General features: G+C 39.5%; 1 protein-coding gene across 1 annotated transcript; it reads right to left on the reverse strand.

Annotated features, from left to right (window-relative positions):
• Positions 1-324: 324 nt before the first annotated feature.
• Positions 325-3,675, reverse strand: LOC130808593 (uncharacterized). Its single transcript, XM_057674046.1, has 4 exons — positions 3,109-3,675; positions 1,657-3,027; positions 1,238-1,401; positions 325-385 (listed from the first exon to the last, which is right to left on the reverse strand). Exons 1-4 carry the CDS (start codon positions 3,673-3,675, stop codon positions 325-327), a joined length of 2,163 nt encoding a protein of 720 aa, XP_057530029.1.
• Between the last annotated feature and the right edge of the window lie 9,319 nt (positions 3,676-12,994).

The following is a 12,994-nucleotide window of genomic DNA, read 5'->3' on the forward strand; positions in this document are numbered from 1 at the left end:
CTTGGCGCTTTCCCATTTGGAGAGTTTGTGCTTAGACTTGTCGAATCTCCTTATTGATGAAGGAAGAAACCTCCAGGGTTTGTCCAAGGAGCTATCCGGGATTGAAGTGGAGCCGTTCAACGTTGAAGATTTTGTGAGCTTCACTCCCAGTCTTGAAGAGGGGGCGGCCGAATCTCCTCCGTTGCCGGCCCAGGACGCAGAGGGGGACGTCGACGCCTTTTTGGATAATGTTTAGTCTTGTTTGTAAACATTCAATTTGATTTTTGTAAACATTCAATTCTGATGTATGTATTTTGAATATTCTGATGTATATATTTTGAACATTCAACTCCCAGTCTTGTTTGTTGAGCCGTGGCTTCTATCGTCTGAGCCCGCGGAATTTTTGCTGAATCGCTTTAGCAGAGGGCACGATTTACCGATGTCACGTGCGGGCGACATCAAGGGGATTTATACTTAGAATATTTTTAGTCCTTAGGCCCCCCTTCTGTGGGTCCGACTTGTCGATGTCCCGGTTGGGGGACATCTTAGTAGAAAACTTAGAATATTTTGGAACTCCGGGACCCCAAACTGGGGGGTCCGACTTATCGATGTCCCGGTTAGGTAACATCTTTATGAAAACAGAATATATTTTTGAACTATGGGACCCCAATCTGGGGGTTCGACTTATCGATGTCCCGGTTAGGAAACATCTTTGTGAAAAACTTGGAATATTTTTGAACTTAGGGGCCCCAAACTGGGGGTCCGACTTATCGATGTTCCAGTTGGGAAACATCTTTGTGAAAAACTTGGAATATTTTTGAACTTAGGGACCCCAAATTGGGGGTCCGACTTATAGGTATCACAAGTTTGTTAGTGACTTAGAATAATTTGATAATGGGGCCCCTCTCAAGGGGTCCGACTTATGAATATTACTGATTTAATAAGATTTGCAATAGATTTTTACCAAATAATTGCGAACATAGGAGCCGGATATTCTGAAAATGAAACTTCTATTATAAAGGATTGATAAGAATACAAATGACGATGACAAAAGTGATTTCGAATGACAACGCAACTATGTTGCGGAATGAAGGTAGTCGCGGATTGATGCTGATAAGTTTGTCTCTGTTGAAGCTGCTTACACTGATACTAGCAACTGATTGCCCCTTGCAAATTTTATTAAATGAAGAATTTCTTTAAGTGGTCTCCATTCCATGGACGGGGTAGTTTTCTCCCTTTCATGTCTTCTAGTTCGAACGTTCCTGGTTTGATGATGCCGGTGACTTTGAAAGGTCCGTCCCAATTGGCCCCTAACTTTCCTTTTTCAACAATCTTCCCAGTAGCTTCGACTTTTCGGAGGACGAGATCATTGACTTGGATACGTCTTGTTTTCACATGGCGGTTGAAGCTACGAATCATCTTCTGCTTTTGGGCCATCGATCTCAGTAGTGCATTTCCTCTGGTCTCTGGAAGTAGGTCTAAGTTTGCTCTTTTTCCTTCTTCGTTCTCGTCGTATGAGTAGTAGGTGACCCTTGTAGAGGGTACTCCTATTTCCACTGGAAGTACGGCTTCGGACCCGTACACTAAAGAGAACGGTGTGTGCCCCGTGGCCTCTTTTATGGTGGTTCGACTGGTCCATAAGATTCCGGGTAGTTCTTCATCCCAATTACCTTTGACCCCTTCTATCTTCTTTTTGATACCATTTAGTATCTCTTTGTTGGCGGACTCGACTTGACCGTTAGTTTGCGGCCTGGACACAGAACTAAATCTGATTTGGATGTGGAATTTGTCGCAATACTGAATGGTGTTCTTGCTGACAAATTGCCTTCCATTATCCGTAATGATCACCCTCGGTATGCCGTATCTTGTGATGATGTTCCGCCATAAAAACTGGCAGACTTGCTTGTCTGTGATCGAACTAAGAGCCTCTGCTTCTACGTACTTAGTGAAGTAATCAATAGCCACAATGATGAACTTGCGTTGCCCCTTTGCTGGTGGAAAAGGGCCAAGGAGATCCATACCCCATTTGTCGAATGGCAGGACGGCTTGCAAGACGGTCAAGTAATTAGAGGGTTTTCTCCCTATCTTCGAGTGATACTGACATTCAGGACATCGTAGGATCAACTCTTCCGCGCCTTTCCGGAGTGAAGGCCAATAATAACCACTTCTAAGGACTTTGCTAATGACCGTTCGTACTCCCTGATGTATTCCGCATCCGCCTTCGTGTATTTCTCGTAGGATATAGTTTTCTTCCTCAGGAGCAACACATTTCAAGAGGGGATGTGTGTATGATTTTTTATAAAGCGTTCCTTCATGAAGTTCGAACCATTTGGCTTTCTTCTGGAGCATTTTGGCCTGATTCTCGTCTTGGGGGAGCGTTTGATCTTGCAAGTACTTAACGTATGGCCCCATCCATGTTTCAGATCTGTCGATGGTGTTGATCATGAAGTTGATGCTGGGGTTGGGGAGCACTTCCCAAATTATATCACGAGCCGCGGAAGTATCTGCGGAGCTGGCAAGTTTTGCTAGGGAATCGGCCTGGGCATTTTGGGATCGTGGAATGTGCTCCAACGTGAACTTGTCAAACTTTGGGATAAAGTCCTTCACTTGCTGCAGATACATTTTCATGCTATCATCTTTAGCCTCGAATTCCCCGTTTACTTGCCCCTCTATCAATTGGGAATCCGAGAATGCGGCCAATTCTTTAGCCCCAGCCTCGCAGCAGATTTTCAGCCCCATCAGCAATGCTTCATACTCGGCCTCATTGTTGGATGCCGCGAACTCAAATCTGACCGCCCTTTCCATGCGGACCTCGGCGGAGGACACAATGAGGAGTCCGGCCCCACTCGCCGATTGTGTTGAAGACCCGTCTACATACAATTTCCATTCTCGATTAACTTCAGCAGGAGGGGGGGAAGTGCTTTCAGCAATAAAGTCAGCCAAGGCTTGTGCTTTAATTGCCGTTCGAGGCTCGTATTCGATGCCGAAGTCTGCTAGCTGGTTTGCCCAATCGGTAACGCGGCTTGATTTATTTTTTCCTTCCAGAATCTTTTTCAAAGGTTGATCAGTCCGGACGATGATCTGGTGGGATTGGAAGTACGGCTTCAATTTCCTGCTGGCCATCACTACCGCAAATATGACCTTTTCCACTTCGCAATAGTTCCCTTCTGAGCCGCGGAATGCATGACTCACATAGTATATTGGGAGCTGCTTCTTTTCCCTTTCCGCCACAAGCACTCCGGATAACGAGTATTCGGAGACAGAGGCATATAAAACTAGCTTTTCCCCGTTGATGGGCGAAACTAGTTTTGGCAGGGCTGACAAGTGCTCCTTGAGCTGACGGAAAGACTCTTCTGCTTCCGCGGTCCATTCGAATTTCTGTTGCTTTATTGTTTTGAAGAAAGGCAGGCATTTGTCTGCTGACTTTGAAAGGAATCTTCCTAGTGCGGCTATACACCCCGTAAGCTTTTGCACTTCTTTTACGGAGGTGGGGGATCTCATGTTTTGAATGGCCTGAATCTTATCCGGATTTGCCTCGATGCCCCGTTCGTCTACCAAGAAGCCGAGACATTTTCCTCCTGTGACCCCGAACACACACTTGTCCGGATTGAGCTTCATCTGGTGTTTACGGAGGGTATTGAACGTTTCACGCAAGTCCGCAGCGTGCTGAGTTGCGTGCTTGCTTTTTGTTATCATGTCATCCACGTATACCTCAAGATTCCGTCCAATCTGAGATTGGAAAACCTTGTTTACCATCCTTTGATAGGTGGCTCCTGCATTTTTTAGCCCGAAGGGCATGACTTTGTAGCAGTAGACACCCATGCTAGTAATGAAGGCCGTGTGTGTTTGGTCCTCTGGCGCCAATTGAATCTGGTGATATCCGGCATTGGCATCCATGAAACTTAGTAGCGCATGGCCTGCTGTGGAGTCCACCAGGCGATCTATTTTGGGAAGTGGATAGTCGTCCTTGGGGCAGGCTCTATTCAAATCCGTGAAATCGAATCACATCCTCCATTTGCCGTTTGGTTTCTTCACGAGGACGACATTGGATAGCCAATCGGAGTATTTGCATTCTCTAATGAATCCGGCTCTCAATAATTTTTCAACTTCCTCTTTGGCGGCCTCGGTCCGCTCTTTTCCTTGATGCCGCAGCTTCTGCTTTACTGGTTTGTGGCCTGGTCTTATGTCAAGTTTATGACACATGACGCTAGTAGGGATGCCAGGCATTTCTTCCGTGCTGAAGGCGAAGACGTCACGGAACTCAGCAATGGTGGCCACGATTTCTTTTTTAATCGTACCAGGAAGATCTTTCCCTATCTTTAGTTGCTTTCCCTCGAACATGTCTACTGCCTCGTATCTTTCTATGGGGCAAGGCCTTTCGTGTGTGCTAGGGTTTTCCATATATACGCTCATGACAGCGGGAGCGTCTTGATCTTCCCTTTCCCTTTTGGCGGGTGTCGCGGAGTGTCCGCGCTTCAGAGTGTTTATAAGGCATTGGCGTGCCGTTATCTGATCTCCCTTGAGGATGCCAACCTTCCCATCGTCCCGTTCGAATTGCAACAAGAGTTGATGAGGGAAGATTGCAGCTTTGATCTTGTTAATGAGGGGAAGTCCCATGATGGCGTTGTAAGGGAAAGTGAGATCCACTACCGTGAAACGTATGGGCAGGGTCCTGCTTTCACTTCTTTCTCCCACGCGCACGGGGAGAATGATCGTTCCTAGCGGGATGACCTGACTTCCCCCAAACCCGATCAGCGGCTTATCGAGGGTCTGCAAGTGCTTTTCCTCGAACTTCATTTTTCTCAAGCACTCCATTGTAATGAGATCAGCCGTGCTTTCGGCATCCACGAGTACCCTTTTGACTTTCATCTGTCCGATTTTGAGGGTGACCACCAGAGGGTCAGTATGGGGCTGTTGCAGCGTTTGAGAGGTCGTGGCATCAAACTTCATGACCGGCCCGCTGGTTACGGTTGTTGGTCTTTTCAGCAGAGTATGAACACTGTCCTTTGCAGCGCGGATGGTAGGATATTCCTCGGTGTATCCTCCAAAAATCATGTTGATGGTCCCTTGCGTATGGGAACCTTCGCGCCTTGCCTCTTCCCTCTTGGGGGATCCGCGTCTTTGATTCCACTGCCTTCTGTTTGCTCCTTCTCCCGTGTCATAGTCCCTCTTGTTGAGGAACCTGGAAAGCTTTCCTTCATCGGCCAGCTGATACAAGATGCGCTTGAGTTCGCGACATTGGGCGAGGGTATGGCCGTGCTCTTTATGGTAGTCACACCATAAATTGTAATTGCGCCTGTTGGAAGGAGTGGTAGTGGGAGGTGGAGTTGGCAACTTGTCGCGAACGGCAAAGAAAATATCCCTTCTGTTTCGATTAAACATCGGGTCATTTCCTCCGTCTAACAAATTGCGTGTTCTGGATTCCCCTGCCGCGGTATAAATGTGATGGGAACGCGGGGGTCTCATATCTGAAGAGGGCGCGGGACGACGCGGCGTGTGATTTCTTTCCCTCCTCGGCTGGTGCTCTTCTCGGTTCCTCGAGGATTGGTGGGGGGTTGCGGCGTCTTTCTTGTCAGACTTCCGCCTCTTGGGGTCGTGTGCCTGACATACCTCGGAGGCCGTGACATAACTTTGACATTGCTTCATGGCCTCCGCATATGTCTTGACCTGGCTTTCCACCAACTGGAACTTGAGCCTTTGAGCCTTCATTCCATTGATAAGGGCGTTTAAGGCGACTGATTCCTCTAAATCCGTCACCTCTAGCACCGCCTCATGGAATTTCTTCAGATAGGAGGATATGGATTCTCCTTCCAATTGAGTGACACTTAGTAGGTGGAAGTTTGATTTCTCCTGCCTTCTTGAGGCTATAAAGTGGCCCAGAAATTTGCCTTCTAGTTGGGCAAAATTGTGGATACTTCCTTGGGGAAGGGAGGTGTACCACGTCAAGGCTGCTCCCGTAAGAGTAGTTGGGAAGAATTTACACCACAAGGAAGGATTTGTAGTGTGCAGCACCATCAGGTTCTTGTACGCCATCAAGTGTTCTTCAGGGCATGCCGTTCCGTCAAACGCTGCCATATTTGGGATTTTTATTTTCCCCGGGTTGGGAATGTTTAGTATTTCAGGAGCCATTGGAGAGATTATCGGCGTAGGATCTCCAGGGAGGATTTTGACCTCATCTTCGTTCCGCGGCATGGTTACAGGACTCGCTGGATGGCTGGATCCTACCAGCTGCGCCCTCTTCCTCTCTTCCCTCCGTCGATCCACCAGTGACTGGATGCTTTCGGATGCCTTATGCTTTTTGCTTTCTAAATAAGTACGGGCATCTTGAGAGGCGGTTTTAGACTCTCTGTCTCTAGGATCACTTCTGCCGAGGCTCGTGTGAGTCCTTGGTCTCTCCCGTCGCCTCTTGTTTCTCTTGCTGGAACGTGACATCTCCGAGTTCCCATCCTGAGATTCGTGGGATTTGGGTGTCTCGTTAGGGGGCTCGATCCGTTCCCGCAGATTTTTTATTTGATCTGCCATATCATCCAATACTTGTTGTGGAGCAGGATTATTGTTATTCATGACAGCGCGGAGCTGTTCGGAAAACGCAGCAGTGAGGTTTCGTGCTAGCATGTCCAGATCACGGCGGGTCACGGCCTGATTGTTGGCCTGACCTGCAGAAGTGTCTGTATCTGTGCTATGCACGGTTGCGGTTTGTGTTGGATTTCTTTTGGGAGCCATGACTTATTGTAACAGTCCCCACAGACGGCGCCAAACTGTTTCGGTAATGAAACTAGGAAGTGCGAAAGACACTCAAAATACCTGGAGATTAGTGGAAGTGTGATCAAGAGAAGTAATTTGTGGGAGGAAGTGGCTTGAATTCCTGCAAAACAACTTGTTAGCCTTGTCCGGGGGGTGATCTCCCGGAAAACCCCTCCGACGCTCAAGTTAGAACGTGGATATCGGAAATAAATGAATGAACGATTATAGAATGAATGCAAGAAGAGATGTTGGGATTAAGATTGCTAGTGTTTGGGTAAGTTAATGAAGCAGGGTGAGAGCAATGATATTACTAAGGCTATGTTTTTAGATGATCTTTCCTTCTTGATTGCTGCCCATATTTATAATGATGGAAAAGAAGTGGCAGAAGAAGTGAACTATCATGGGAGTAGTGGGAGTAATGGGAAGAGTGGGCAGTTACTTATCTTGAAATAAGGAGAGCCATGCATTGTGGGAGAGTGGGGAGTTATGGTTTTTCAGAGGTGACTGGCCCATGGGCCATTCAAGGAAGATGGGACTTCCAGAAAAAGCCCATTGACCGAAAGTCAAGGTCAACGGAAAAGGTCAAAGGGTATTTCGGTAATATGATGCTATTTATTAAATAAATTAATTAAAAAGAAACAGTACCATGACAATGTTCATTTATGACGCAAACATTTTGATTCCTTTATGATGGATAGAGTTTAGCCGTCTAATTGGAGTTCCACTTTGCTAGAAAACTGATTGCGTAAACAATATTTCTTACATGTCCTATAAAATAATGCTCCTTAAACTTTAAGTTTAAATTCTTATACATATCCTAATTGGATGCATTGAATGTATTTACTCCACATAATTTTGTTCCAATTAGTCTCAAAGAGGAAAGCCAGTAAATGTGTCTAGTTCTGGGTAAATTCGACTCTTTCTCTCGTAGATTCGTCCTAGACCCGCTAGATCAGTCCTAAACCCACCAATTTACAATCAATTTAAGGTTCATTCTAAACCTATTTCTATATTTATGTGGATTCAATTTTGACTCATGTACAACCGGTAAAATCCATTTTAGAACTAATAAAAGCTTTCAAAAGGTAAAAAAGTTAAAGTATGAATACTTAAATCAAGACTCATGCATTTAGGATCCTAAACCCCATCATACATGAAGAGTCTGGGTCTAGGTCTAGATATAGGCCCTCTAAAAATTAATAGGTTCAGATTTGAATCCGATTGGATTCGACTAACCCGACTCATGACCTTCCCTAGCATAGATTTTGTTGGATTGAGCATGTACAAATATTAGACTTCACAAAGAATGTGATTTCTAAATTACATTAATTATTTAGAAAAATTCATTTTAGAGGTAATACAAGAATAGCATAGAAGAACAAATTAAGAGTGATGATGTGCAATCTTTTAATAAGCAATTGATCTCTTGAAAGATCATTTCTCAGTTCCAATTCATTAAACATTATTGCATATTCTTACTCTATATTTTTTTATGGGCCGACCTAATTAGAGATGGTCTCTCAAAGAAATCGTCTTTCACAAATATTTGTGTTTAATAATACCTACTATTCAGTTCCAGCAAGTCTTGTATGAGATCGTCTCACTGTGAGACGAGTCCATACAAGCAGCACATTAGTAAAAAACATAAAAATAAAGAAAAACAATGAAATTTGAATGTAGAGGGCAACGGTTTTTTTTAAGAATTTGGGCTGACCCAATTAAGGTCGTTTCATGGTGAGACGGTCTCAATAAAGAATTAGTGATTTAGTAGAAAGTCTTATATGAGACTATCTCACCGTGAGACAGGCTCTGTAACACCCCGTATTTTATCGGATTAAAAAACAATGTAATAAAATAAAACAAATTAGATAAATAAGTATTATTAAATTTTATTATTTACATGGACAATTATAATTATCGGTAACGTGTTTTATCGCGTACGTTGTTATTGCGCAGTGTTTCTTTTTCAAAAAAAAATAAATAAATAAAATAATAATAATAATAATAATAATAATTATTATTATTATTAAAAAAAATTAGGGGAAGGGAAGGGGTGGCCGGTTGGAAGGAGTAGGGGAGGAGTCTTGTATCTCCTCTCATACGTGTGCATTATGGCACATTAAGTTCATTTCTTAATTGTCTATTAATTCTATAAGCATCATTTGAATTCTTCACTTTTCTAATCTTTCAAGTGAACATAAAAATTCAGAAAATTTCTCCCCTTTGCTCTCTTGTTTCGGCATCTCAAAGAAAAAAAAAATTTTGTTGTTCCATCCAATCTTTTGATCAAAAGGGTAAGTTTAGTTGAATTGTTAATTATAGATTTTATATACAAGATTTCTAAGTTGAATTATATTTTATGTATGATGATATCCTATGAATTTTAGGAAGATTGAGTATTTTTTTTAATATATAATTTTCTCTAATAATCCTTTAATAAACTTTAATTTGTTAAAAGGATTAAGTTATGTTTCTTTCAAAAAAAAAAAAACTTCTTGATCTATATTCTTTAACAAAGTTTAAATTTGTTATAAGAATTAAGAATTAAGTTTATATTGATATTTAAATAAATTTCTTTTATGATCTACAATTCTCTAACTAAATTTCAATTTGTTAGAAGAAATTTAAATGGTATGGATCAAGTAATGTAGTCATCAAAGAATTTATAAATCTTTTAGCAAAATTTGATTTGTTTGTAGGATTGTGTTTATATATATGTCTTAATTTAAAAGGGTGATTTGGTTTTATGATTCTATACAAAATTTTAATTTGTTAAGAGAATTAAGTCTTTAATTTAATTATCATAATTTATGAAATTTTAAGTTTCTTGAAAGATCTTGTGGATGTGCATGTTTCTTTTATTTGATGGCTTTTATCCTTTATTGATGCGGTTTTGTGTATTAATATATGTGTAGAAATATCAAGTGGTTGTGTGATAAAAAAATTTGTCTTATTTGTTTTATCTTAGTAGTTGTGAAATTGGTCTGGTTAGATTTATTTTGGTCATGAGATTAAAAGAGTTAATAATTTGAATGATGTATATATATAAAAAAGTTAAATAAATAATAATAGTAATAATAATATAATAGGAGTTTCAGACAGCAGCTGCTGCCTCGGTATTGGCGCTGATCCGGAAACGTTAGTCGTGTTCCGTTGTTGTTTTATGTACCCGATGTATTAAAAACTCGTTAAACGCTTAAAATAATTAAAAATAGTAATTGGATGTTATAAATTATGAAATTTGGTACCCGAGGTAATTAACGCGTTCCGAACACAGTGAAAAAGTCGAATTTTTCATTTGAATTTTCTAAACTGTCTGAATTAACCATTTAAGTTTCTGGTTAAATTCGAATTTTTGGAACTAGTAAGATTTGGGTGAAACTATTTAAAATTATTAAGTCCTAGTAGTGTCTTAATAGTATGGAGTGGATTAGATGTGTAAACACGTTCTAATACGTGATTTTTGTGTGTGTATGGTGTCTAGGACCTCAATTCATAAGAGGGTGAAATTCCTATCCTGATTGAACTTCGTTTTGTTTGCAGCGCTTCAAGGTACACGCTTAGACCATACTGTTTATGTGGTTGTGCAAGTAGTGTTGTTTCATTTCTAATCGAGGCATTGTAAATCACATAAGGATTAGACTTTTCAAATAATTTGAAAGAAGTTACTTGGAAGTTGAGGATTTATGTGTTTGTTACCCAAAGGGGTTAACGTTTTGGTTTGGATTATTACAATTATTGTTCCCATGGCAGTTTTGGATCATTACGGTCACCATGGGAGTATGCATACTTTACCTCTGACGACCCGCACAGGACGGGCAACGTCTTAGGTCGGTGGTTGTCTTGGGATTAGCTCTCCAAAGTGTATTCCTCCAAAAAGGATTTTGAATTATACTTGAACGACCCGAACAGGATGGGCTACGTTACAAGTTGGAATTATCTAATAATGAATGTATTAGAGCCTATGCATGCTAGGATAAACACATTGCTTGTATTCAACCTGTTTGACATTTGTATGAAGTCTCTGACGTGTATTGGATTGTTCTTTGGAACCTACTACGTGTTGTCACACGACGACCAGTAGGTTGATTGTAGGTGGGGACTGGAGTGAGGGCTCGACTTAGAACCCGTAATCATCAAGACTATTTTTCCTTTTTGTAATAAGATTATGAGTAGATATAACTCCGAATTATGTAACAAGAGATTGTGTTGGTTTTTTTTCGCTTTCGTCTATTTTCTTTAGTTTATCTAGAGGCCATTAGGCTCTCGAGTTGTACGTAAGAACTTCCGCTGACTTGTTTCTTTCGCTTTGGCACTGTTTTCTGTTTTAATTATATTTCTTTATCGACGGAACGTTGACAATCCTAAAGGAGACTTTTCTCTAGAGTCCGAAGAGTGAACTGGAATTCGTATTTTCATATGAATTTCCAAATCACTTAAATCGGGCCGTTACAGACTTATACAAACAGCCCAAAGTTAAACTTACATGGCAGTTAACTAAAGAATTTGTCATTTTCAAATGTGCTACTATTGTGCATATATAATTTGTTTGCATTATTCAATAGAAAATAAAACTCATTTTAAAGATGTCATTATCATATCTATAATATGGAGTATTATTTATGACTATATTATATGTTACAATTTAATATCAATTGTATTTTCAATTTAATATGTAATATAGAATTGACATTTGACACCTTAATGAATGAAATTATTAACTTCAATAATCAAGGAAATCAATCTTAAAAGCAACAAAGAAAAAGGGAATTTAAATCAAGAAAAAAGAAATGCTAGTATGCTATTCTCGTGTCAAACCATTGAACATAAGTATGATTCATGATAATCAAACTTAATACAATACAATATTTTCATAAATTTGCATAATAATACAATTAAATGTTATAGTCCATATAATTATACGTGGAAGTTGTTTGATGAACACATTTTATTAATCCCCATTATTCCACTGCCTTCAATCACGCAAATTTCCTGGACAACCATTTGCTTAACTGAAACTTACGGTGTTTCTTCTTAATAAAATCCTCTGCTTCAGCGTCCACGTCGCCGTCTTCCATAACTTGTCCACCACCGTAAGTGATCTGCTGCTGCGGCGGATTTTCTGGGTTATTTATTTTCTTTGAAGGCGAAAATAAATGAGAAAAATAGATGCTGTATTCATTTATCAAACTCTCTGTTCGGACTATCTTCCTTGAATTTTTTTTTGAAGACATTATATATTTTGTTTTCTCTTTTTTTTTTTCTCTAATGTGTGTTTGCGCTTTGTTTCCTTTGCACTACATTTTCATATTCATATATATATATATACACGCTTGTTCGCTGAACTTTGGGTAATTTTCTAATATATGAAGTATAATTTAATTTATCCACGTTTTTTATTTCTTTCCTTATTTTTTATTGATGAGACTATCCACGTTTTTCATAATTTCATTTGTTAACAACACTACATTGTTTATTATTTTGATATTAACTAGCTTTTGGGCTATATTTAATTCACGTCTCAATTCCAGCTCGGATTGTAAAAATTAATCCAGCCACTCTACAAATTTTTTATATAAACTCAATCTAAAGTATAGAATAAATTGAATATTATTTCTTTTATAGCCTCAAATAAATCCTAAAAAAGTGCATGCTAGTTTCAGTTCTTTTATGATAAGCCAATTGGATATAATCCACGTTGACACCTGTGAAAGAATCATAACTGCACATATATGCTTATTGATGACTATAGAACCAAGCCGCTTTTTTATAAATAAATGGAACAACAAAGGTATAATCATCTCATCGTTATATAAAAAAATTCATTTCTTTTGTTTTAGTGCGTAGGAGGCTGTAGGAAAAATACCTAATTAGCCTAATAGAAGTAGCATTTTGCCCGGTTTGCATATACTCCTTGTCGTGTACTGAACTACTGATTACTTACAGATTTTTGATATCCTATTTATTTTTATAATATCTTTTTAAATAGAATCTTTATTATATCAAAAGATAAAATTTTTCCACTTTAAAAAATATAATTCAAGACAACATGTATTGTAACATTATATAACAAAATTACAAATAAATTACTTAATAAGTATCTCAAAGAACCGAACATAAACAACACCATTTAATATTTAAAGCCTTTTATTTTTATAATACATATATATACATATACATATACATATATACATATATATACATATACATACATATATATATATATATATATATATATATATATATATATATATATATATATATATATATA

This window comes from Amaranthus tricolor, chromosome 3 (genome assembly GCF_026212465.1).
Source record: "Amaranthus tricolor cultivar Red isolate AtriRed21 chromosome 3, ASM2621246v1, whole genome shotgun sequence".
Lineage (NCBI taxonomy): Eukaryota > Viridiplantae > Streptophyta > Magnoliopsida > Caryophyllales > Amaranthaceae > Amaranthus > Amaranthus tricolor.

Coding starts and splice junctions, on each gene's coding strand:
- LOC130808593 (XM_057674046.1), bottom strand. CDS start 3,675: ATGATAACAAAAAGCAAGCACGCAACTCAGCACGCTGCGGACTTGCGT. Junction 3,028..3,108: donor TGGAAAAGGTCATATTTGCG/GTAGTGATGGCC, acceptor CCTTTGAAAAAG/ATTCTGGAAGGAAAAAATAA. Junction 1,402..1,656: donor TCAAAAAGAAGATAGAAGGG/GTCAAAGGTAAT, acceptor GCCCAAAAGCAG/AAGATGATTCGTAGCTTCAA.